At 41.3% G+C, this 27,058-nt stretch overlaps 1 protein-coding gene and 1 long non-coding RNA gene across 2 annotated transcripts in view; both read right to left on the reverse strand.

Moving 5' to 3' along the window:
* Nucleotides 1-3,501: 3,501 nt before the first annotated feature.
* The window catches only part of LOC141083011 (uncharacterized), a 46,804-nt gene continuing 23,247 nt past the window's right edge, over nt 3,502-27,058 (reverse strand). The window contains exon 4 of the long non-coding RNA XR_012230623.1: nt 3,502-6,362. This is a non-coding gene — a long non-coding RNA (uncharacterized lncRNA). The remainder of the gene's footprint in view (nt 6,363-27,058) is intronic.
* Nucleotides 15,681-27,058, reverse strand: part of LOC141083098 (uncharacterized) — a 28,815-nt gene continuing 17,437 nt past the window's right edge. Inside the window, exons 3-4 of the mRNA XM_073567285.1 lie at nt 18,455-18,478; nt 15,681-16,572 (exon numbers count right to left, since the gene is read on the reverse strand). Of these exons, the coding sequence (XP_073423386.1) occupies nt 15,973-16,572; nt 18,455-18,478 (624 nt within the window). The 3' untranslated portion in view covers nt 15,681-15,972. The remainder of the gene's footprint in view (nt 16,573-18,454; nt 18,479-27,058) is intronic.

Raw genomic sequence — 27,058 nt, forward strand, 5'->3', positions numbered from 1 at the left:
ACTCAGGGACGCAGGCGTGAGTCGTCAGAAAAGCTTCTGTGTGACAAGGTACCAACGACCACCGAGGTCGTTATACAGATTGTCGTATCGTTGCTGCATCATTGAAGAGATCTGCCCTTTTGGAAGCTTACTAGCGACCATGTAGCGATGCACCAGCGATCCCTACCAGGTTGTATCGTTGTCGGGTTTGCTGGTACGTCGCTATGTGAAACGAGACCCTTACATACACATTAGATAGCTTTCAGATGGTAATTGCTCTGCTGTCAGCTACATCCTGTACTATTCCACACATAAGAAGATACACCTTGGCTGTGCTCTACAATGTTCTGTATGAGAGAGTTGTGGTTTATCTCCTGGAGTACAAAAGGATCTCCTGTTATAAATTCAAAGTGCTTGCTCAGCATCATCTGAGAGTGTTGGGAGGTCTTCATACATATTACATCACCATCCAATTCTACTTATATCAGCAGGTTTTGCCAACTTTAGTGTAATATGTTTGGAGGCCTTAAGGATCTGTGGACTAGGAATTGTATGATCATGGCCATCAGTATGATGGGATATTTTTTTCACTATAGACAACCATAGACATTACACTACTATTTTCTGGCACCCTTTTAAACTCCCATAAATTTTAGACGACTGTCGGCCGAGCAATGGTTTGGCCAACCATTCCCCTAGCAGATATCTTAGCTGATTGTCCTATACACAGGACTGCTCGCTATGCTGGGTGGTCCTATATTCTCTAGAAGACAGCCACTGCCAGACTTACTTGGCGGCGGCCTGATTGTCTGATAACAAAAGTATTGGCAGTTCGAAATCAAACATACCAGATCCATCCCTTTCCTGTCAATCATCTGTCATTGGGCCGTCATACACACTAGACTGTCCACTAAACCCATGGATATTGACAGGTTTGGCCAATGATACTCTAATGTGTATGAGGGTCTTAAAGAGGTATTCCCATCTCCAAGATCCTATCCCAATTTGTAGTTGGTTTAACAATGATAATAATAATATTCGCAAATGCCTCCAATTAGAAATGTAGTACGGTTTTTATGATTTGTTATGTATCTTTCCTTATGTGCAAGTATTGCAGGACCTTAGGTATCCAGGCACATGAGGAAAGAGACTTAGCGAATCAGAAAAACTATACTACATTTCTAATTGGAGAAATTTGCTAATATTATATTATTATTATTACACCCACTACATATTGGAATAGTATCTTGGAGATGAGAATATCCCTTTAACCCCTTAACGTCAAATGACAGACAGAGTCCGTCATTGGACGCCTTCCCCTGTTTGGTGCGGGCTCCAGCTATGAGCCCACACCTTTTCCGGCACATAACAGCTGATCTGATCAGCTGACATGTGCCCGAAACAGCAGCGGGTGGAATCACGATTCACCTGCTGCTGTTAACATTTTAAATACTGCTGTCAAACTCTGACAGCGGCATTTAACATGCACGCGCAGGAAGCGCGTCATTACCTCCTCCAATCGGCACCCATGTCACATGACCGTGGGTCACCGATGGGTTGGCATGGCAACCCAAGGTCAGCAGAAAACCCCTGGGGTTGTCATTGCTGGATCACTATTAGTGCTGCCTGGTGGTCGGCACTCATAGCAAGTGAACAGAGGTGATCGGACAACTGCAGCTTCAAGTCTCCCATGGAGACTATTGAAGCAAGTAAAAAGTAAAAAAAAGTTTTAAAAAATATTTTACAAAAATAAATAAAAGTTCAAAAAAGTTCGCCTCATTCAAAATAATCAAAAAATTTTTTAAATATACACATATTTGATATCGCCACGTTCAGAATCACCTGATCTATCAATATATAAAAAGAATTAATCCAATCGGTAAACAGCGTAGCGATAAAAAAAAAAAAAATCGGAACTCCAGAATTACGTTTTTTGGTCACTGCAACATTGCAATAACAGGCGCTCAAAAGAACCAAATTGGTATTAATAAAAACGTCAGCTCAGCGTGCAAAACATAAGCCTTCACCTGGCCCGAGATCCCAAAAAATGGAGACGCTACGGGTCTTGGGTAATGGCAACTTTTTTTTTCTTTTTTACAATGTTTGGAATTTTTTTTCACCATATAGATAAAAAAAGAACCTAGACATGTTTGGTGTCTATGAACTCATAAAGACCTGGAGAATCATAATGGCAGGTCAGTCTTAGCATGTAGTGAACCTAGAAAAATGTCAAACAAAAAACAAGTGTGGAATTGCACTTTTTTTGCAATTTCACCGCACTTGGAATTTTTTTTCCCGTTGTTCCAGATTAGAACTCATCCCGCAAAAAACAATCCCTCACATGGCCATTTTGACAAAAAAATAAAAAAGTTATGACTCTGGGAAGAAGGGGAGCAAAAAAAATGAAAATGCAAAACCAAAAATACCCCTGGTCGTTAAGGGGTTAAGTCTAGTGCTATATGAGATGAAATAGTTTATTGGGCCATCGACTGTCATGATTGGGCCTAAAGGAGAATACTGTTTTGAAAAATTTTCTAGCTGCGTAGTTCCTAAATACATAAATTGTTATCTATTAAAAAAATAGCAAATGAGATTAAGATTTTCAAACTTTTGGGCATTGGTGTTTTTGGCCTTTTTTTGGATAGAGAGTGTGTAGGTTTAAGTAATAAACATTAGAGGTGTCCAATATAGTAATATACTTCTCAAACAGTCTAAAAATGTTAAAAAAAAAAAAATAAATATTTTTTTTTTATAAATTAAAAATACCGCAATGCAATAGCAATATGCTCAACGTAACTGAAACTAAATATTTTATTCCATTTTTTTCCAAACATTCCATGAAATTGAATATTGTTTTATAAATACTATGTAATTGACATAAAAATATTGATTATCGATATCCACGTCAAGATGGGATTAAACTTTCTGTAGGCTACAGGGTGTATAAATGAATCTATTGTAACACGCGATACCCGGTACATGTTGAAATACATATCAACACGATGGATGCTAATGGTTAGCACCATCCGAGCTGATAGCTGAAAGCGGCTGAGGTTATTATAACCTTATAATGATTGGGTAGAATGACTATTATATTATCTAATGCTCAGCAGTTATCAAATGCTTAATTAGCTACAAATCTTTATCCCATTCTTACTAGTGGATAAGATAAGGAAATAATGGTTGGAGGCAGTCTTCCACCTTCCCTTTGCTTGGATACCCACGTGTGTTATCAGTGTAATTTAATATACTATATATTAAGAGTAGTCAGAGGCTGAGGTCTCATCAGGAACAATAGTTTTAATTACCTAGTATATCAAATACTCATTGTAAGATACTCAAATCATGGCCAAATTCAGTAATGACTGAGCTCTAAACTCAATATTGTCCTGTTGCCAATTTTGTTTTTTTTTTAATTACGTAGTTTGATATATACTTTTTTTTCTTAGAATTTTTTATCTCTGTTTGCAAATTACATGTTTGTTAGGTTAAAGCAAATCAGTCAATGGCATTGTTCTTAACTCTTTGATAAATGGTTTATTCAATAACATGCAGCACATTATGTATCATTTCACAAGTGGAATAAAAATTAGCACATTGATCAATAAACAACTTTTCTCCCCCTTGGAAAATTTAACCTTATCCATATAATATAGCTTTGGAGATATTAAAGAAATAAATAAAAAATGAGGATAATCAGTCCAATTTTTACCCAATTTATTTTTTTTACAAAAATATAAGATAAAAATAAGACGTGGTTTGACAATGACAAAACACAACTGTGGTCATTTGGAAAAACGTATTGTTGATACTTTTAGATTTGTTTTTTGTTTTTTTATGAGTCAAATTGACTGTTCCAGATAATATGTGTGACATTACAACTTGAAAAATAGTTTCTAAGAATTACTTGATTCATTTTGGCAACATTTTTTGGTATCCTGTTAATGCCATTGAAATACCAATTATTCTAAATTATTTGATGTCCTCAGGATTTGTAATTGAATTTCTACTTGCCGTTGGACCTTTACATATTAATTGGCTTAAAAATGTCCAAGGTGCCAAAAATTAGTTGCAAGATTGGTATAATTTATTTATGAAGATAATTTTTTTAGAACATTGGGTTGATTATTGTGATGAGAGCTTTTTATTCATACTACTCTTCTAGAACAAGAATTCAGAAATCAATATTTTGTGGAATAACCATGATTTTTAATCACAGCTTTCATGCGTCTTGGCATGCTTGTCACCCTTCTTTTACACTACTTCTGGCGCAAACATGCATGTAAGCAGTTCTTCTTTGTTTGATGGCTTGTGACTATCCATCATCCTCTTGATTACATTCCAGAGGTTTTCAATGGGGTTCAGGTCTGGGGAATGGGCTGCCCCTGACAGGGTTTTGATGTGGTGGTCTCTTAATTTTTGCCAGAGCTGTATATAACCAAGGAGCCATTGGTTAACATTTTTAAGCCACACCCTAATGATGATAGCCATATCCACCAGGATGTTCAAGCACCATAGAAGCTGCTAAATGTTGGGGGTAAAATTCTCTGTCTATAATTGTAGATTTCAAGTGGTTTAATACTGTAAAATTAGTCAGATTGGACTATTGGGGAGATTGATATTGTGACTTGGTGCCGGTCAGTCCAGGATGTTGAGTCCTTTAGGCCTACAGATTGCAAGATCCTTGGATTTCATGGCAACAATTTTATACATTTTAGTTTTACAGGTTACATTAAACCAGCTTGATGTTTTTCAAAAATTGCATTTTTTGTAGCACTCTCTAAATATCCATGCATTTTGCAATCACATTTCCGATTACAGCTTAACCCTATTAACTGTTAGAAATGGAACCAAAATCAATGGAGATAAATATCCCCTTGTGCCTGTTTTGGTTTGATTCCAGTAGATCTTTCATTTAGAGCATTTACTAACTGCATAATCCCTTTACATAGGGGGTGGGATTAATAACCCAATCCCCTCAGCAGGCAGAGACCTCTGGTCAAATGTCGCTTTCACGGAGCGAAATAAAAAGTTTTCTTACAAAGCCATTCTAGTGTAAAACAAGTTAATTATACAGGGCTAAGTCAAACAGGGGCTAAAGACAGATTCTTTTTTTTTCTATCCTCCGCCAAGGTAGTCCAATTATAATAGAAAGGGATTTTAAAAGAAAGATCTTAAAAATGTAAACTTAATATTTTTTAACCTTTTTATTTAAGTTTATTCAGTTTAAAACAGCTTTCTTTTTTAACTAGACCATTAATTTTTAAATTATTTTGCCTATACCCCATTTTTTCCAAATATTACAATTTCCAAAACTGAAATTAAATTCCCACTTAAAAGATAAAGGAAATAACCAGAATTAAAAAATACAGATCCTTAAAATTAATTATTCACCCTCATGAAGACTCATAAAGAAAACTGAATACAAAATATCTTTTGACATTTTTTTCTCTTAGCATTCATTTTTTAAATATTTTCCACCATAGCCCATTTTTTATGATTTTCTAAAAACTACATTTAGTTCATAATTAAAAAGTAAAAAAAATTAAAACTCAATCTACAGCCTCATATACATGATTGCCTAGGGAGCTTTAAGTCTATAATATTTTTTTTCTTTTTTCCATGCATTTAACTAACCTAAAATAGCAGTTTTTTTAAGCTAGATCAATAATTTTTAAACAATTTTCCCCACAACCCATTCTACATATTTTACATTTTCCAAAAATGTAATTAAATTCTCACTGAAAAGATAAACGAACCCAATTAAAAAAATATCCTTAATATTCAATCTTCGGCCTCCTGTAGGCCCATTTGCACAATTGTCTAGAAAAAACAATAATCCGTTCAGATGGTTTACGTAGGCCTCATGATGATCAGAATTTTCTTTTTCATTATTTCATCATATACATCCATCCGTTTTTATCCACATGGCACATTTTGGATATTTTGATTTTTAAGTCCTGGCAAAGTCTTTCGTCCCATAGAATACCTGTTGGTAACTCAACCCACGAGGCACATGGAGGTCTTGATACAGTCCACAACAAGGTCATTGATATGTCATTATAGGTGACAGAAGATGGATGAGAAGAGTCCTACCTCCAGATTTAAGTTCCGGGAGCAAATTAAGACTGAAAATATTTTGGAGTTCTTCGATCCAATCTTTTTCTATCTGTAAGTTCCAGGTGGGTCTTCTACTCAACACTGGTAACAAGGCGCGTAATGGGGTTATTTTTACTTTCGGTTATCTAGCTTTATGAAGAATTGACAACACTCATACAGCTAGATAACCAAAGATAACAATTAACCCCTATTCATCCCACTGATGATGCCAGCCACTCTTACTGAGAAGTCTTCTCCTCGGCAACATTCTTCTGTGTTGAATTCTAATTAGAAAATACAGATATTACTAACATGTACGTTACAGCATTAATAACGATTTACCGGTCAAAACAAAGACGTAAAACCACATTAAAAAAATCAGTACCAAGGCGTAGAACTGTATAAGAAAATCAACACAACAATCAAATACTAAAATACCAACATAAAGAAAAGTCATATGTATTACACAATGGTCCATACAGGGGAAAATATTCATTTCGAACACGCCCTAGATGAGGTCTGCGGCTACCTCCGCCAAACCTTGTGGTTTAATTACATACTGCCTCGTTAGTTAAATCAAGCGGTGAGAACATTCTTCGATTCCATTACAAAAGGGACCTCACGATAGAGAATCTAAATCTCCTGTAAGACTCATTAATTAAAATTTAGTCGCTCTCCAGAGGCAGATGTAAAAATGAAAATTAAGGCCAAAATTCAAAAATCCGTTCTTCCTGATTACAACAGACACTTCGAAAAATCAGAAGAGAAGACAATGTATAGAATAGAATAGAGGAGAGTGGTGAGGCTTGGGTTTCCTTTCACCTTGTCTTGAAGAGAAAATTCCCTGGGAATTATAGCGGAAGGTGATTATAATCTGAAATGTGAAAGCATGAAAAAAAAGGCCCCGAGAATTCCTGGAAAGCAGAATGCAGGGTTAATGTGTATCCAGAGATCCTTCTGCCTTGGTGGATTTCTCCGTTCCTCCATAGCACGGAGGTTGCACCTTGCAATGCTGCTGCGCTGATGTATCGTCTGCTCTAGGGGTGTTAGTCCAATGCACGTCCATTCATTATTAACACACCCCTCCTTTGCTCGCCTGCCATTGGTCAGAATAGCTGTGATGTCAACAATCCGGACTGACTGGCAGATATTTTGTTTCATCAATGGGGCGTTTCAGGGGGATAGAGTTAAAAGCAATATCTGGATGTTGGACTGCACCATTTGCTACGGGTTTTATATCCCTCCTTCTCTATTCTATCTTACTGTCTACTAAACTGGCTTCATTTTGGTTGTAAGTTCTTTGGTCCAGCCTTCTATTCTTTATGTAACCCTTTACTGCCTGAGTGCAACAGAAACATAGATCATCAATCTTCATATTACTTAAAGAGATCCCTTAACCAAGTGAAAAAAATGGCTAGATTTTGCTCTTATTTTATTCCCAATGGTCCCCTGATTATTCTGATTATTCCATTTTTTGTTTTTCTAAAATTTCCTATATGATTCCACAGAGATAGGTCTTTTTGTTTGGTGCCACTTTTTATGGTCTTCACTAAATAGGCATGGCTCTGGGGCATGTCCTCAAGATGCTCTGCATAATTACCCTGTGAGCAACACCCATTTGTCAAAGACCGTAATAAGTAGCACCAAATAAAAAGGCCCATAATCTCTGGAACCGTATGCCGGAATTTAGAAAAACAAAAAATGGAATACTCAGGGGAGTAGCAAGAATAAAATAAAAGCAAAAACTGACCATTTTGTTACATGATGACTGGCCTCTTTAAAGTGGTATTCCAATCTCAGTTTTTTTATGGCATAGCCAAAGCAAGCGTTTTCCCATTGAAGTAAATGGAGTAACCTGCGCATGTGCGGTCACCCCACCACACCCAAGGGTACAAGACAGGTCCCTGTTCTCAAGACTGGTGCAGTTCCCAAAATTGTGACCCGCATCTATCAGATGAATATTGTTGATTTGATCAAAAAGATTCACAGATTCACGGTCCATAGCCACTGGAGCTGAGGCCTAAAACCTCTTCTTACCTGTTGTCAGCCCTGGCTACTCTTCTCATTAGTAGGTCTGGTGTGATATCATCATTGCAGAGTGATGCAATATGATGTCCCGCCTGGATTACTAATCAGAAGAGGTGCTGAGGATAATAGAAGAAGGTTTATGTGGCTCTGGTCCCACAGACATTGCAACTGACATGGACGTTGAATAAGGGTCCTGTGAATCTTTTTGATCAACTATAATATAAGACATGTAGAAACATCCAAGATAGGAGTGCCCCTTTAAGCCCTCATAATTTAGCTGATAGCATCAATGACTGAAGCAGATACAGCTATAGATCACAGTGATCACCTTTGCTCCTTGCATGGTGTTTTTTTTAGATGTTACTTGTCATATTGCTTAAAGGGTTTTTCTCTTCTTTATTTAGGTTTATATTGTTCGATAGGACATATAAGAACAAGTACTTTTTCAATTTACTGCTTATTAAAATTTAAAGCCATTCTTTAGATATTATTTATTTTGTTTTGTTCATAGCTTGTTTCCTAGGAGACCGACCACCACTGCTGTCTTGCTTTAACGCAGTGCACTGAAGCTGGCTAAGATTGGGAGGTAACAGCACGCTCCAGTGATCATGGCCAGCTTCAAATCAATGCTTACAAGCTTAATAAAAAAGAGCTTGCAAGTGCTGTGCATAGTTTGCTGTCTAGCACAGGCGATCGGTCTCCAAGGAAACAAGCTGTACACAAAAGAAAAATTTTAATATCTGAAGAATGGATGAAAATTTTAATAAGCAGTAAATTGCAAAATGATTAACTATCCAACAATAGCCATTTATAAAGCTGGGAATAACCCTTTAAAAAGATATTCTCATCAGAGATATTTATGGCATATTCAAGCAAGCATACTTGAGAAGTGGAACTCCCATTGAATTAAATGTAGAAAGTCGCGCATGCACTGTCACATCATTTCCGCCAGTGCAAGACTGGGCCCAATTCAGATTGTAGATATGCCACAAATGTCTAAAAGAAGAATAGCCCTTTAAACCCTCAAAGCCTCCCAGATAGGATAGATAACTGGTGCTGACTATAGATCGTAGTGCTTTCTTCCGACTGCTTGAAAAAATGTCACAATTTTTTATAATATTTTAGAGACCCAAGCAGCAATTTTTGTGACCAAGGGGTTAGTCCCCTAAAATGGAAGTCCTATGATAGAGATCTCAGGGTTTTCTCCACTGTCTGTTTTTATTATAATATAACCTTACCTACCATTATCTATCTATCTATCTATCTATCTATCTATCCATCTACTATCTATCTACTATCTATTATCTATCTATCTATCTATCTATCTATCTATCTATCTATCTATTATCTATCACCTATCTATCTATCTATCTATCTATCGATCTATCTATAATCTACTAATTATCTATCTATAATCTATCTATCTATCTATCTATCTATCTATCTATCTATCTATCTATCTATCTATTTGGCTTGATAAAGTCAGGTCACCATTGAAACGTCACCACCTGAGGATCAGTAAAGTATCCACTTTTTTCAGACTTAATTTGGAGTTCTGCCTATTTTTTTATTTTATTAACTTGTTTGGACACTGCTGAATAGGTTTTGCACCAATTGTATAATTTTAGTAGTGATGCCCTTTTTTTAATCTATCTATCTATCTATCTATCTGTCCATTATCTATCTATTAATCTATCTACCTATTATCTATCTATTTATCTATCTATCGATCTATCTGTTATCTATCTATCTATCTAATTAATTTACTTCCCCTTTCTTCCTAACCGCCTTTCCAACATCACACTTGAATTTTCTCCCAGGGAGCCATTACTATCATTGCTTGAAGCAATATTTTAGGTATGTGGTTCTCGGCATATAGAACATGAAGTTGCAAATGCATAGAATATTCCATCACATGAATGCCTTATATGAACTGTTTCTTGTCAGTGATCTGCATAATGTATGTGTCGAGAATCCTCTATGCACATGGCATTTTACACACTCGGATATGCAGAAGCATCAAATTAATGCAGTAATGAATTCAGCAGATGAACTGTGGGTACGGAAAGCATTTAGACCCCTTTAAATTTTTCATTCTTTGTTTCATTGCAGCCATTTGGTAAATTCAAAAAAGTTCATTTATTTTCTCATTAATGTACACTCTGCACCCCATCTTGACTGAAAAAAAACAGAAATGTAGAAATTTTTGGAAATATATTAAAAAAGATAAATTGAATTAACACATAGTCATAAGTATTCAGACCCTTTGCTCAGACACTCACATTTAAGTCACATGCTGTCCATTTCCTTGTGATCCTCCTTGAGATAGTTATACTCCTTCATTGGAGTCCAGCTGTGTTTAATTAAACTGATAGGACTTGATTTGTAAATGCACACACCTGTCTATATAAGACCTTACCGTTCACAGTGCATGTCAGACCAAATGAGAATCATGAGGTCAAAGGAACTGGCCAAAGAGCTCAGATACAGAATTGTGGCACAGATCTGGCCAAGGTTACAAAAGAATTTCTGCAGTACTCAAGGTTCCTAAGAGAACAGTGGCCTCCGTAGTCCTTAAATTGAAGAAGTTTGGGACCATCAGAAGTCTTCCTAGACCTGGCCATCCAGCCAAACTGAACAATCATGGGAGAAGAGCCTTGGTGAGAGAGGTAAAGAAGAACCCCAAGATCACTGTGGCTGAGCTCCACAGATGCAGTAGGGAGATGGGAGAAAGTTCCACAAAGTCAACTATCACTGCAGCCCTCCACCAGTTGGGCCTTTATGGAAGAGTGGCCCGACGGAAGCCTCTCCTCAGTGCAAGATATATGAAAACCTGTATAGAATTTTCTAAAAAACACAAGAAGGACTCCCAGACTATGAGAAATAAGATTATCTAGTCTGATGAGATGAAGATAGAACTTTATGGTGATAATTCTAAGCGTTATGTGCGGAGAAAACCAGGCACTGCTCATCACCTGCCCAATACAATCCCAACAGTGAAACATGGTGGTGGCAGCATCATGCTATGAGGGTGCTTTTCAGCTGCAGGGACAGGGACTGGTTGCCATTGAAGAAAACATGAATACTGCCAAGTACAGAGATATCCTGCATGAAAACCTCTTCCAAAGTGCTCTGGACATCAGGCTTGGTCGAAGGTTCACCTTCCAACAAGACAATGACCCTAAGAACACAGCTAAAATAACAAAGGAGTGGCTTCAGAACAACTCTGTGACCATTCCTGACTGGCCCAGCCAGAGTCCTGACCTAAACCCAATTGAGCATCTCTGGAGAGACCTAAAAATGGCTGTCCATCAACGTTCACCATCCAACCTGACGGAACTGGAGAGGATGTCAAGGAAGAATGGCAGAGGATCCCTAAATTCAGGTGTGAAAAATTTGTTGCATCATTCCCAAGAAGATTCATGGCTGTACAAGCTCAAAAGGGAGCTTCTACTCAATACTGAGCAAAGGGTCTGAATACTTATGACCATGTGATATTTCAGTTTTTCTTTTTTAATACATTTCCAAAAACATATACATTTCTGTTTTTTTTCAATCAGAGTGTACATTAATGAGAAAAAAATTAGCTTTTTTGAATTTACCAAATGGCTGCAATGAAACAAAGATAGAAAAATTTAAAGGGGTCTGAATACTTTCCATACCCATTGCACAGATATATATGTACAAGGAGCTCTTAAAATCAAAAATCCATTCATCCCTGTATAATATAGGCTGAAGGATATCTGAGGTAATCATTATGGGGAATATCATGTAGGATATATTTTGGAAACAGTCACAGCTCATAGGACGCAGAATGAGGCGGTTCTCTGCGCCGCCCCACCATCGACATAGAGGAGGAGCGACAGTGCTGGAGCCACCTCAGCACAACAACAATGAATATGTTTACTACAAAGATCTCTCCAACCACAGTTTGCATATTCCACATCTCTTCATCTATCTACAAGACATCTTTCCATATATCTCATATCATCTATCATTATAACATCTATCTATCTATCTACAGTTGTGGCCAAAAGTATTGACACCACTGCAATTTTGTCAGATAATACTCAGTTTCTTCCTGAAAATGATTGCAAACACAAATTCTTTGGTATTATTATCTTCATTTAATTTGTATTAAATGAAAAAACACAAAAAGAATTGTCCTAAAGCCAAATTGGATATAATTCCACACCAAACATAAAAAAGAGGGTGGACAAAAGTATTGGCACTGTTGGAAAAATCATGTTATGCTTCTCTAATTTGTGTAATTAACAGCACCTGTAACTTACCTGTGGCACCTAACAGGTGTTGGCAATAACTAAATCACACTTGCAGCCAGTTGACATGGATTAAAGTTGACTCAACCTCTGTCCTGTGTCCTTGTGTGTACCACATTGAGCATGGAGAAAAGAAAGAAGACCAAAGAACTGTCTGAGGAATTGAGAAACCAAATTGTGAGGAAGCATGAGCAATCCCAAGGCTACAAGTCCATCTCCAAAGACCTGAATGTTCCTGTGTCTACCGTGCGCAGTGTCATCAAGAAGTTTAAAGCCCATGGCACTGTGGCTAACCTCCCTAGATGTGGATGGAAAAGAAAAATTGACAAGAGATTTCAACGCAAGATTGTGCGGATGTTGGATAAAGAACCTCGACTAACATCCAAACAAGTTCAAGCTGCCCTGCAGTCCGAGAGTACAACAGTGTCAACCCGCACTATCTGTCGGCGTCTGAATGAAAAGGGACTGTATGGTAGGAGACCCAGGAAGACCCCACTTCTTACCCCGAGACATAAAAAAGCCAGGCTGGAGATTGCCAAAACTTACCTGAAAAAGCCTAAAACGTTTTGGAAGAATGTTCTCTGGTCAGATGAGACAAAAGTAGAGCATTTTGGGCAAAGGCATCAACATAGAGTTTACAGGAGAAAAAAAGAGGCATTCAAAGAAAAAAACACGGTCCATACAGTCAAACATGGCGGAGGTTCCCTGATGTTTTGGGTTGCTTTGCTGCCTCTGGCACTGGACTGCTTGACCGTGTGCATGGCATTATGAAGTCTGAAGACTACCAACAAATTTTGCAGCATAATGTAGGGCCCAGTGTGAGAAAGCTGGGTCTCCCTCAGAGGTGGGTCTTCCAGCAGGACAATGACCCAAAACACAATTCAAAAAGCAATAGAAAATGGTTTGAGAGAAAGCACTGGAGACTTCTAAGGTGGCCAGCAATGAGTCCAGATCTGAATCCCATAGAACACATGTGGAGAGATCTAAAAATGGCAGTTTGGAGAAGGCACCCTTCTAATATCAGGGACCTGGAGCAGTTTGCCAAAGATGAATGGTCAAAAATTCCAGCAGAGCATTGTAAGAAACTCATTGATGATTACCGGAAGCGGTTGGTCGCAGTTATTTTGGCTAAAGGTTGCACAACCAAGTATTAGGCTGAGGGTGCCAATACTTTTGTATTTTTGGAGTTTTTTTGTGAAATGATCAATGTTTTGCTTTTTGCTTCATTCTCTTTTGTGTTTTTTGGAGTTTTTTTGTGAAATGATCAATGTTTTGCTTTTTGCTTCATTCTCTTTTGTGTTTTTTCATTTGAGACAAATTAAATGAAGATAATAATACCAAAGAATTTGTGTTTGCAATCATTTTCAGGAAGAAACTGAGGATTATCTGACAGAATTGCAGGGGTGTCAATACTTTTGGCCACAACTCTATCTATCTATCTATCTATCATCTATCTATCTATCTTATATCTGTCTATTATCTATGTAGCTATTATCTATCTAATATCTATCTATTATCTGTTCTCTTTCTATTATCTATTTATTATCTGTATATCTATCTATCTATCATCTATTATGTATCATCCATCTATTATCTATCTATCATCTATTAATCTATCTATCTATCTATCTATCTATCATCTATCTATTATCTATCATCTATCTATCTATTATCTATCTACCTCTCATACATGGATATTGTCTACACTCTTGCCTATTACATAGCTCCCAAATTCGAAACAGTAACTGCTTTATAGTAAATTATTTTCTACAGTATATGACTTACGATTCCTTGACATCTGACAGTAAAATACACCATTTTACATAATTTCAATAAAAATCACAATAACGCAAACTTCATGCAGAAAAAAAATAAGTACCAAAATCTCTAGGCCAATATCACCAGGGGATATGTGTAATCATCACATATGGCTGTCTGTACTTGTGTGTATGTGGCTGTGTATACCTGTGTGTATGTGGCTGTATATACTTGTGTGTATGTGGCTGTGTATAACTGTGTGTATGTGGCTGTATGTACCTGTGTATGTGGATGTATATAACTGTGTGCATGTGGCTGTATCTACCTGTGTGTATGAGGCAGTGTATACCCTTGTGTATGTGGCTGTATATTACTGTGTGTATGTGGCTGTATGTACCTATGTGTAGGTGGCTGTATCTACCTGTGTGTATGTGGCTGTATCTACCTATGTATATGTGGCTGTATGTATGTGGTTGTATATACCTGTGTGTATATGGCTGTATGTACCTGTGCGTATGTAGCTGTAAGTACCTGTGTGTATGTAGCTGTATGTACCTGTATGTATGCGGCTGTATATACCTGTCTGTATGTGGCTATATCTACCTGTGTGTATGTGGCTGTATGTACCTGTATGTATCTGGCTGTATGTATGTGGCTGTATATACCTGTGTGTATGTGGCTGTATGTTCCTGTGTGTATGTGGCTGTATGTACCTGTGTGTATGTAGCTGTAAGTAGCTGTGTGTATGTGGCTGTATGTACCTGTGTGTATGTAGCTGTATGTACCTGTATGTATGCGGCTGTATACACCTGTCTGTATGTGGCTGTATCTACCTGTGTGTATCAAGCAGTGTATACCCTTGTGTATGTGGCTGTATATAACTGTGTTTTTGTGGCTGTATGTACTTGTGTGTATGTGGCTGTATGTGCCTGTGTGTATGAGGCAGTGTATACTTCTGTATATGTGGCTGTATGTACCTATGTGTATGCGGCTGTATGTTCCTGTTGTATGTGGCTGTATGTACCTGTGTGTATGTGGCTGTATGTACTTGTGTGTATGTGGCTGTAGGTACTTGTGTGTATGTGGCTGTAAATACCTGTGTGCATGTGGCTGTATGTACCAGTGTGTAAGTGGCTGTATGTACCTGTGTGTATGTGGCTGTATGTATGTGGCTCTATCTACCTGTGTGCATGTGGCTGCATGTGGCTGTATGTATGTGGCTGTATATACCTGTGTGTATGTACCTATTTGTATGTAGCTGTATGTATCTGTGCGTATGTAGCTGTAAGTACCTGTGTGTATGTAGCTGTATGTACCTGTATGTATGCGGCTGTATATGCCTGTCTGTATGTGGCTGTATCTACCTGTGTGTATGTGGCTGTATGTACCTGTGTGTATGTGGCTGTATGTACCTGTGTGTTTGTGGCTGTATGTACCTGTGTGTTTGTGGCTGTATGTACCTGTGTGTAAGTGGCTGTATGTACCTGTGTGTATGTGGCTGTATGTACCTATGTGTATGTGTCTGTATGTATGTGGCTCTATCTAACTGTGTGCATGTGGCTGTATGTATGTGGCTGTACATACCTGTGTGTATGTACCCGTGTGTATGTAGCTGTATGTACCTGTATGTATGCAGCTGTATATACCTGTCTGTATGTGGCTGTATCTACCTGTGTGTATGAAGCAGTGTATACCCTTGTGTATGTGTCTGTATATAACTGTGTGTTTGTGGCTGTATGTACTTGTGTGTATGTGGCTGTATGTATGTTGCTGTATGTGCCTGTGTGTATGAGGCAGTGTATACCTCTGTGTATGGGGCTGTATGTACCTATGTGTATGTAGCTGTATGTACCTGTGTGTATGTGGCTGTATATACCGGTGTGTATGTGGCTGTATGTACCTGTGTGTATGTGGCTGTATATACCGGTGTGTATGTGGCTGTATGTACCTGTGTGTATATGGCTGTATGTACCTGTGTGTATGTGACTGTATGTACCTGTGTGTATGTGGCTGTATGTACCTGTGTGGATGTGGCTGTATGTACCTGTGTGGATGTGGCTGTAAATACCTGTGTGGATGTGGCTGCATGTACCTGTGTGTATGTAGCTGTATGTGCCTGTGTGTATGAGGCAGTGTATACCTGTTTGTATGTGGCTGTATGTACTTGTGTGTATGTGGCTGTATGTGCCTGTGTGTATGAGGCAGTGTATACCTCTGTGTATGTGGCTGTATGTACTTGTGTGTATGTGGCTGTATGTGCCTGTGTGTATGAGGCAGTGTATACCTCTGTGTATGTGGCTGTATGTACTTGTGTGTATGTGGCTGTATGTGCCTGTGTGTATGAGGCAGTGTATACCTCTGTGTATGTGGCTGTATGTACTTGTGTGTATGTGGCTGTATGTGCCTGTGTGTATGAGGCAGTGTATACCTCTGTGTATGTGGCTGTATGTACTTGTGTGTATGTGGCTGTATGTGCTTGTGTGTATGAGGCAGTGTATACCTCTGTGTATGTGGCTGTATGTACCTGTGTGTATGTGGCTGTGTGTACCTGTGTGTATATGGCTGTATGTACCGGTGTGTATGTGGCTGTATGTACCTGTATGTATGTGGCTGTATGTAGCTATGTGTATGTGGCTGTATTTACCTGTAGGGCTGGACTGGCCATTTGGCCATTCTGGCAAATGCCAGGAGGGCTTGTCTGGTTATGGGCTGCTTTGGCTGCTACCTTGTTAACAGAATTGGTGTTCTCAAGACACTCATACTGTTAAGAGTTGTGACGGAGCACAAAGTCACCAAAAATCCATCACTTATCCCAGCAGGTCACGGGAATCATTATTAATATTGGTAATGTAGTAAATCTTGCTTTCCTTCATCCAAGGTAATATCTAATATATAAAGCTCAAAGTGTGTATGTATGTATTGTATGTGTGTGTGCATGTGTGTGTGTGTGTGTGTGTATGTCCGGGATTGGCATCCGCACCGTCACAGCTGCAGCCACAAAATTTGGCACAGTAACACATCAGGACCCAGAGAGCGTCCTAAGCTATGTTGTGAGGTGAAATTTTAACCCCGCGCGGTCTAATTCACCAAACAATTTTGCCCCATCTACATACTGGGGAAAAAGTGTGCACGCGTCAAGCCCCGCCCCTCATTATGATGTCATAATGGTTGACTATGGGATGGAGGATGTGTGATGGGTATATGGGCACTGGACTATGGGATGGAGGATATGTATGACGGGTATATGGGCACGGGACTATGGGATGGAGGATGTGTGATGGGTATGTGGGCACGGGACTATGGGATGGAGGATATGTATGACGGGTATATGGGCACGGGACTATGGGATGGAGGATGTGTGATGGGTATATGGGCACTGGACTATGAGATGGAGCATATGTATGATGGGTATATGGGCACGGGACTACGGGATGGAGGATGTGTGATGGGTATATGGGCACTGGACTATGGGATGGAGGATATGTATGATGAGTATATGGGCACGGGACTATGGGATGGAGGATATGTATGAAGGGTATATGGGCACGGGACTATGGGATGGCGGATATGTATGATGGGTTTATGGCCACAGGACTATGGCATGGAGGATATGTATGATGGGTTTATGGGCATGGGACTATGAGATGAAGGATTTGTGATGGGTATATGGGCACTCGGCTATGGGATGGCAAATATGTATGAAGGGTATATGGGCATGGGACTATGGGATGGAGGATGTGTGATGGCTATATGGGCATGGGACTATGGGATGGAGGATGTGTGATGGGTATATGGGCACTCGACTATGGGATGGCAAATATGTATGAAGGGTATATGGGCATGGGACTATGGGATGGAGGATGTGTGATGGGTATATGGGCATGGGACTATGGGATGGAGGATGTGTGATGGATATATGGGCACTCGACTATGGGATGGAGGATATGTATGATGGGTATATGGGCATGGGACTATGGGATGGAGAATATGTATGATGGGTATATGGGCACAGGCCTATGAGATGGTGGATATGTATGATGGGTATATGGGCACAGGCCTATGAGATAGTGGATATGTATGATGGGTATATGGGCACGGGACTATGGGATGGAGGATAATTATAATTTGTTATAACTATCCACAGTTAGTTACTATGCCCGGGCAGCGCCGGGCTCTTCAGCTAGTTAGTAATATATTTCATCTGGTGCTTGTTGACAGGAATAAAATGGACCTGTGTGATTTCAAATGCCAGGGCTGAATTTCAGTCCCAGTCCGTACCTGTTTACCTGTGTGTATGTGGCTGTATATACCTGTGTGCATGTGGCTGTATGTACCTGTGTGTTTGTGGCTGTATGTACCTGTATGTAACTATGTGAATGTGGCTGTATGTACCTATGTGTATGTGGCTGTATGTACCTGTGTGTATGTGGCTTTATATACCTGTGTGTATGTGACTGTATGTACCTGTGTGTATGTGGCTTTATATACCTGTGTGTATGTGGCTGTATGTACCTGTGTGTATGTGGCTTTATATACCTGTGTGTATGTGATTGTATGTACCTGTGTGCATGTGGCTGTATGTACCTGTTGCATGTGGCTCTTTTTTACCTGTGTGTATGTGGTTGTATATAGCTGTGTGCATGTGGCTGTATGTACCTGTTGTACGTGGTTTTATGTGCCTGTGGCTGTATATACTTGTGTGTATGTGGCTGTATGTACCTGTATATACAGAGTGGGCCATTTATATGGATATACCTAAATAAAATGGGATTGGTCGATGATATCTACTTTCTGTCTGTGGCACATTATGTTAGGCGCCAGGTTCCTGTCACTGCACAGCAGGAATCCCGAGCCTTGCATCCGGCAGTCTCCCATTCCTATCCGGCCACAGAGGAACCTGCTCAGCAGACTCATCAATCCCACCACTCTGCTCAGTCCAGCTCCGTGGGTTTGGTTGCTCCTGCTACCTCTGGTCCAGCCATAGCAACGCATGCTGGTCAGCAGCAAGATACTCCAGGGACTAAGTCCTCCTTTCGGTCCACTGAGCATGCCCGTGGGACGATCTCTCATTGGAGATCAGAGGTCACATGCTCAGGTCCTTCTCCAGCTCAGACTGGACCATCAGAAAGGTGAGGAAGGTCCCGGATGGAAGCGGCTATAAAAGGTTTGCATGGCCACTCGGCCATGCGCTAGTATAGACTGCATTATCAGACTATGAGGAGTGAGTGTCGTATGCGTGTATGAATGTCTCTGGTGAATGACTCATTAAGAAACCCCTACCCTTGTTACGCATGTGTTGTGCAGCCTAGCCTGTTATGCGAGAGAGAGAGAATTTTAGCGGATCCTGGGACAGGATTTCAGGGTTAAAACTGCTCCCGGCTTTCACCTTTCGGGCATGCGCAGTTAAAAATAGCGGACCGTCAACCAAAAAAAAACGTTGCAGTGTCGGTCTGGTCCGCCCGTTATTATCCATCAATTAACGGACCCAACGGACGACCATCAGTCAAAATCCGCCACTAATGCAATTTAATGGGGGGAAATAAAATTCGCGGATTTTGACTGATGACCAAAAATGTATGTGTGAAACAGGCCTTAGGTGTAGGTAGGACAGAGTCTGAGACAGGCATCAGTGTCCACGGTGCACATGCCCGACACTCCATAGTGGCGTCCGCAGGTGCGACGCCGCGTGCTCAAAAGGTCTAGAGGGACTCTGACCCGTGTCCTTGGGGCAGAGTTCTGTGACCGCTTTCTGTACGCTCCATGGCCGGGCTCTGTGAGCTAAACAGGCACCAGCATTTATGTTCTGCGGTATCGCGGCTCTGTGAGTTAACAGAGTTTGCTTCTGTTCAAACTGGGTGACGTTAACCCACGTGTGACCTTTTGTACACCACTTTATACTTCCGCTATTACTAAGCAGCAGTTTACCACCCCTGCATGGTGGACCCCGGGCTGCGAACGCACCTTACTATTATTTTATTACTTGGTGCGTTTCGCTAGCCCTAACACATTAGTATATGGGAGGGGGGAAACTTTTCAAGATGGGTGGTGACTAATGCGGCCATTTTGAAGTCGGCCATTTTGGATCCAACTTTATTTTTTCCAATGGGAAGAGGGTCATGTGAAAGCTCAAACTTATTGAGAATTTGACAAGAAAAACAATGGTGTGCTTGGTTTTAACATAATTTATTCTTTCATGAGTTATTTACAAGTTTATGACCACTAATAGAATGTGTTCAAAGTTCCCATTGTGATGGATTGCCAATGCAACCCTCTTCTCCCACTCTTGACACACTGATAGCAACACTGCAGAAGAAATGCTTGTCTAAGCGGGTTAGATTCCTTGTAGGAATGCTCGGACCTGACATCCATAATGTGGTGGTGCACCATCTTGCTGGAAAAACTCAAGGAACGTGCCATCTTCAGTGCATAAAGAGGACAACATATCATTATGTAGCAATTTCAGATATCCAGTGGCATTGAGGTTTCCATTGATGAAGAATGGCCCCACTATCTTTGTATCCCATATACCACACCATACTATCAATTATGGATGTCAGGTCTGAGCATTCCTACATGAACACTTTCCTGGAAAGTGGATTGGTCGTCGTGGGCCAGTTGAATGGCCACCAAGGTCTCCCGATCTGACCCCCTTAGGCCTGTTTCACACATCCGTTTTTCCCCATCAGTCAAAATCCGCCGTTTTGCAAAAAAAACGGATCCGCCATTTTTCTTGGTGGATCCGTTTTTTTCCCCATTGACTTGTATTAACGGCGGATCTTGACGGATGGTCATCCGTTCGATCTGGTTTTTTTACAGATCTGCCAAGATTTTGCCATCCGCTGAGCGGACAGGACGGACAGTGAAAGGTTTTTACCTCGGCCGGATCCGCATTTTCTATTGCGCATGCCCGGAAGAAATGCCTGTGTCGGAAATTTAACCTTAAACTCAGTTCTGGCGACTGAAAAAATTCTCTCTCTCTCCCCTCCCCGGGCAGCGGTTCCTTTATACTCCGGATCTGTTAAAACAACGGTCCGGTGGCAAACGTTGTGGTCAGTACAGGAACGGATGCGTTGTCCGCCATTTTAGCGGATTTTAACTGACAGAAAAAACTGATGTGTGAAACAGGCCTTAGACTTTTATCTTTGGGGTTATCTGAAGGCAATTGTCTATGCTGTGAAGATACGAGATGTGCAGCATTTGAAACAACGGATACTGGAAGCCTGTGCTAGCATTTCTTCTGCAGTGCTGCTATCAGTGTGTCAAGAGTGGGAGAAGAGGGTTGCATTAACAATCCAACACAATGGGCAGCACTTTGAACACATTTTTTAAGTGGTCATAAACTTGTAAATAACTCATGAAAGATTAAAACTACATTAAAACCAAGCAGACCGTTGTTTTTCTTGAGAAATTCTCAATAAATTTGATGTGTCACATAACCCTTTTCTCATTGAAAAAAATAAAGTTGGATCCAAAATGGTCGACTTCAAAATGGCCACCATGGTCACCACCCATCTTGAAAAGTTTCTCCCCTCCCATATACTAGTGTTTCACAAACAGGAAGTTGATATCACCAACTGTGTGTGTTTGTGGCTGTATATACCTGTGTGTATGTGGCTGTATGTACCTGAGTTTATGTGACTGTATATACCTGTGTGCATGTGGCTGTATGTATGTACGTGTTAGGCGTCGGGTTCCTGCAGCGGCTCAACAGGAATCCAGAGCATCACATTCTGCGGTATCCCATTATCTATCAACCACAGAGGAGATTGCTCAGCAGTCCCGGCGTCCCAGACTCTCTGCCCAGTCCTGCTCTGTGGGTCTGGCAGTTGATGCCACCTTTGGGTCAGCAATAGCAATGCAGGCTGCTCAGCAGCAAATTGCTCCAGAGGCTAAGTCCCTCCGTCGCTCTCCTGGGCATGCTCACGAGACGATCTCCCATTGGATTCGGGAGTCACATGCCCAGGTCCTTCTCGTGATCTGATTGATCCATCTCAGAGATTTGGAAGCTTCCGGAGGGTCCCGGCTATAAAAGGTTCGCATGGCCGCTCGGCCATGCGCTAGTATACACTCTATGTTATAACCCGCATGTGCTATACCACCATATAGCGCGCCTGCCATTGTCTAGCAGCGGTTTTAACACCTACTGCATGGTGGACCCCAGGTGGCGAACGCACTTTCTATTATTTAATACTTTATTTAGTGCATTCCGCCGTCCCTAACAGTATGTGACTGTATATACCTGTGTGAATGTGGCTGTATATACCTGTGTGCATGTGGCTGTATGTACCTATGTGCATGTGGCTGTATGTACCCGTATGTATGTGGCTGTATATATGTGTGTGCATGTGGCTGGATGTACCCATGTGTATGTAACTGTATATACCTGTGTTTATGTGGCTGTATATATCCGTGTGTATGTGGCTGTATGTACCTGTGTGTATGTGGCTATATGTACCTGTGTGTATGTGGCTATATGTACCCATGTGTATGTGGCTGTATGTACCTGTGTGTACCTGTGTGTATGTGGCTGTATGTACCGGTGTGTACATGGCTGTATGTACCGGTGTGTATGTGACTGTATATACCTGTGTTTATGTGGCTCTCTATATCCATGTGTATGTGGCTGTATGTACCCGTGTGTATGTGGCTATATGTACCTGTGTGTATGTGGCTGTATGTACCCATGTGTATGTGGCTGTATGTACCGGTGTGTATGTGACTGTATCTACCTGTGTTTATGTGGCTGTATATATCCGTGTGTATGTGGCTGTATGTTCCTGTGTGCATGTGGCTGTATGTACCTGTGTGTATGAGGTAGTGTATACCTGTGTGTATGTGGCTGCATATATCCATGTGTATGTGGCTGTATGTACCTGTGTGTATGTGGCTGTATGTTCCTGTGTGTATGTGGCTGTATGTACCTGTGTGTATGTGGCTGTATGTACCTGTGTGTATGTGGCTGTTTGTACCTGTGTGTAAGTGGCTGTATGTACCCGTGTGCATGTGGCTGTATGTACCAGTATGTATGTGACTGTATGTACCTGTGTGTATGTGACTGTATATACCTGAGTGTATGTGGCTGTATGTACCTGTGTGTATGTGGCTGTATGTACCTGTGTGTAAGTGGCTGTATGTACCCGTGTGTATGTGGCTGTATGTACCGGTATGTATGTGACTGTATGTACCTGTGTGTATGTGACTGTATATACCTGAGTGTATGTGGCTGTATGTACCTGTGTGTAAGTGTCTGTATGTACCCGTGTGTATGTGGCTGTATGTACCGGTGTGTATGTGACTGTATATACCTGTGTGTATGTGGCTGTATGTACCTGTGTGTGTGTGGCTTTTGTGACAGGGTCACTGGCACTGTATGTGAGGTGTCAGGGAGACTGCTTTCTTCCATGAACTAGAAACCCATAAGTTTCTCTTCTGCATGCTATGTGCTGAAAGAGTTAATCAGCCATGTTATAGGCAAGTTTGTAGGTGAGTAGGTAAGAGATTTACAGGACTCCTACTCACCATATCTCCACCTCAAGAGTGTGACTGGGATGTTAAATGTACAGCCACTGTTTTTTTTTCTCTGTGTTGTGGTTTGGAGAGGAGAGACTCCAGATGTGGCTCCAGGTGGAGCTGAAGACACATGGTGGTCTGAGCGGGCGAATCGCTCAAACTTATGGACTTTGCTATACGTTATCTTTTGTTTTTCCGTTATGCCAGAAAGGCCATGCTTAATTTATTGAACCCTGCTATAGGTTATGCTGTTCCACAATAAACCAGCAGGTGGTTTACCACAAGAAGCATTCCTGGGTCTACCTTTGGAAGCAGCTGAGTCAGGCCCTCACACTGTATGTGGCTGTATGTACCTGTGTGTATGAGGCAGTGTATACCGGTGTGTATGTGGCTGTATGTACCTGTGTGTTTGAGGCAGTGTATATGTGGCGCCCCTGAGGCTCAGTCGCCACAGAGGTAATTCACCTTCTCCTAAGGTGTGGTGCCCCACCATCCAGGTAAGTTGGGGACTCCTGACCACGCTCGCACCCCACACAATAGAGTAGTTCAGCAAAACCACATTGCGGCTCTTGCTTAGAGAGAGGCAGAGCACCTTTGGTAGTTCCCTGCTTGGAACACTAGATGTGCTGGGAGGTGGGTGGAGTTCAGAATATATATATGAGCGGGATGGTTTAGGATGACAGGTCAGTCTGACAGGAGGTCAGTGAGGAAGGAAGCCACTCGGGAGGAGTGGGGATCCCTGGAAGAAGGGATGGAGGAAGGAGTGCTGCAGCTGCCTCAGTGATCTGAGCCAGCTGGCATGGAAAGGAAAGGAAAGAAGGAGAAGGACATTGACCTGAAACCTGAGCTTCCATAGAAGAGAAAGGACAAGTACGGAACGTAGGAGTAAAAGGGAACACAGAGGACGTGGGTTAGAGGAAGAACCCTGCCTAGAAGTTCTAAGCGCAAGGCCGGGGCCCGGTCCCCGAGGTTGTATGAACACTAATGGTTCTGCAGCAGACACCGGTGGAGTAGTGGGCTGTAAATGCACTACTCCCATCTAAAACTTGAGGGCACAATATGGATAGAGAGCCAGGACTTAGGAGTAGAGAGTCTCCGAAGCAGACTATAGCTGTCTGCCGTGCAAGTAGAGTTCTCGGGAACATCTGTCAGTGTAACACGGTACTGGAGATCTTCACACTTAAAGGCGCTATAGAGGAGACGTTCAGGAAAGGCACATAAGTTGGCGGAGTGTGGAAGGGAGCTTTCCATCTTGCCTGGAGGTTGACGGAGTCCCTGACCCGGAGGACACGGCTCAGAAGCGGGCACTACAGACTGTGAGTAAAGCTTTGAAACTACATGCCCTGGTGTCCTCCATTTCTTCCTGCGCCCGTCCACCTGGCACTGCTACATCCCCTACGCCGGACACTACACCATCTAAGTGTCTCCACATCTACCCTGCCCTGGAACAACAGCCCTGCCTGTGGAGGGCTATACCATCATTGCTGCACCACACCATCTGTCCCGGAGGATCTGTCTGGAGCGTCGGCTTAACACCTCCCTTTGCCGAACACCACAGGTGGTGTCAGAAACTATTCCATTAACTACATTCCACCATTTACATCTTCCAATTACTTGGGCACCCAGGGCCACGGTCCGGGTCACCACCACCGTGACACATCCCACTGATACCGGCCCGCTACCGAGTACCCCACAGCCCTGGGAGGGCGACCCATATACTGGTGTGTATGTGGCAGTGTATACCGGTGTGCATGTGGCTGTATGACCCTGTGTGTATGAGGTAGTGTATACCTGTGTGTATGTGGCTGTAAATACCTGTGTGTATGTGGCTGTATGTACCTGTGTGTATGTGGCTGTATATACCTGTGTGTATGTGGCTGTATCTACCTGTGTGTATGTGGCTGTATGTACCTGTGTGTATGTGGCTGTATGTACCTGTGTGTATGTGGCTGTATGTACTTGTGTGTATGTGGCCGTATCTACCTGTGTGTATGTGGCTGTGTGTATGAGGTAGTGCATACCGGTGTGTATGTGGCTGTAAATACCTGTGTGTATGTGGCTGTATATACCTGTGTGTATGTGGCTGTCTGTACCTGTGTGTATGATGTAGTGTATACCTGTGTGTATGTGGCTGTAAATACCTGTGTGTATGTGGCTGTAAATACCTGTGTGTATGTGGCTGTATGTACTTGTGTGTATGAGGTAGTGTATACCTGTGTGTATGTGGCTGTATATATCCGTGTGTATGTGGCTGTATGTACCTGTGTGTATGTGGCTGTATGTACCTGTGTGTATGTGGCTGTATGTACCCATGTGTATGTGGCTGTATATACCTGTGTGTATGTGGCTGTCTGTACCTGTGTGTATGAGGTAGTGTATACCTGTGTGTATGTGGCTGTAAATACCTGTGTGTATGTGGCTGTAAATACCTGTGTGTATGTGGCTGTAAATACCTGTGTGTATGTGGCTGTATGTACCTGTGTGTATGTGGCTGCATGTACTTGTGTGTATGTGGCTGTATATACCTGTGTGTATGTGGCTGTATATACCTGTGTGTATGTGGCTGTAGGTACCTGTGTGTATGTGGCTGTTAATACCTGTGTGTATGTGGCTGTATGTACTTGTGTGTATGTAACATAGTAACATAGTTATTAAGGTTGAAAGGAGACTTTAAGTCCATCTAGTTCAACCCATATCCTATCCTAACTTGCCCTAACATGTTGATCCAGAGGAAGGCAAAAAAAAACCATGTGGCAAACAGTAAGCTTCACATTGGGGAAAAAAATTCCTTCCCGACTCCACATACGGCAATCAGACTAGCTCCCTGGATCAACGCAATATTAAGGAAATTAGTGTATATACCCTGTAATATTATACTTTTCAAGAAAGGCATCCAGCCCCTTCTTAAATTTTAGTAGGGAATCGCTCATTACAACATCATATGGCAGAGAGTTCCATAGTCTCACTGCTCTTACAGTAAAGAATCCGCGTCTATGAGTATGCTTAAACCTTCTTTCCTCCAGACGTAGAGGATGCCCCCTTGTCCCCGTCACAGGTATAAGAGTAAAAAGATCATTAGAAAGGTCTTTGTACTGTCCCCGCATATATTTATACATTGTAATAAGATCACCCCTAAGCCTTCGATTCTCCAAACTAAATAACCCCAAGTGTAATAACCTGTCTTGGTATTGCAGACCCCCTAGTTCCCTAATAACCTTGGACGCTCTTCTCTGCACCCGCTCCAGTTCAGCTATGTCTTTCTTATACACCGGAGACCAGAACTGTACACAGTATTCTAAGAGTGGTTGCACTAGTGACTTATATAGAGGTAAAATTATGTTCTCCTCATGAGCATCTATGCCTCTTTTAATGTATCCCATTATTTTATTTGCCTTTGCAGCAGC

The sequence above is a fragment of the Dendrobates tinctorius genome, unplaced genomic scaffold (assembly GCF_039654945.1).
Source record: "Dendrobates tinctorius isolate UK_male_01 unplaced genomic scaffold, ASM3965494v1 ptg000019l, whole genome shotgun sequence".
NCBI lineage: Eukaryota > Metazoa > Chordata > Amphibia > Anura > Dendrobatidae > Dendrobates > Dendrobates tinctorius.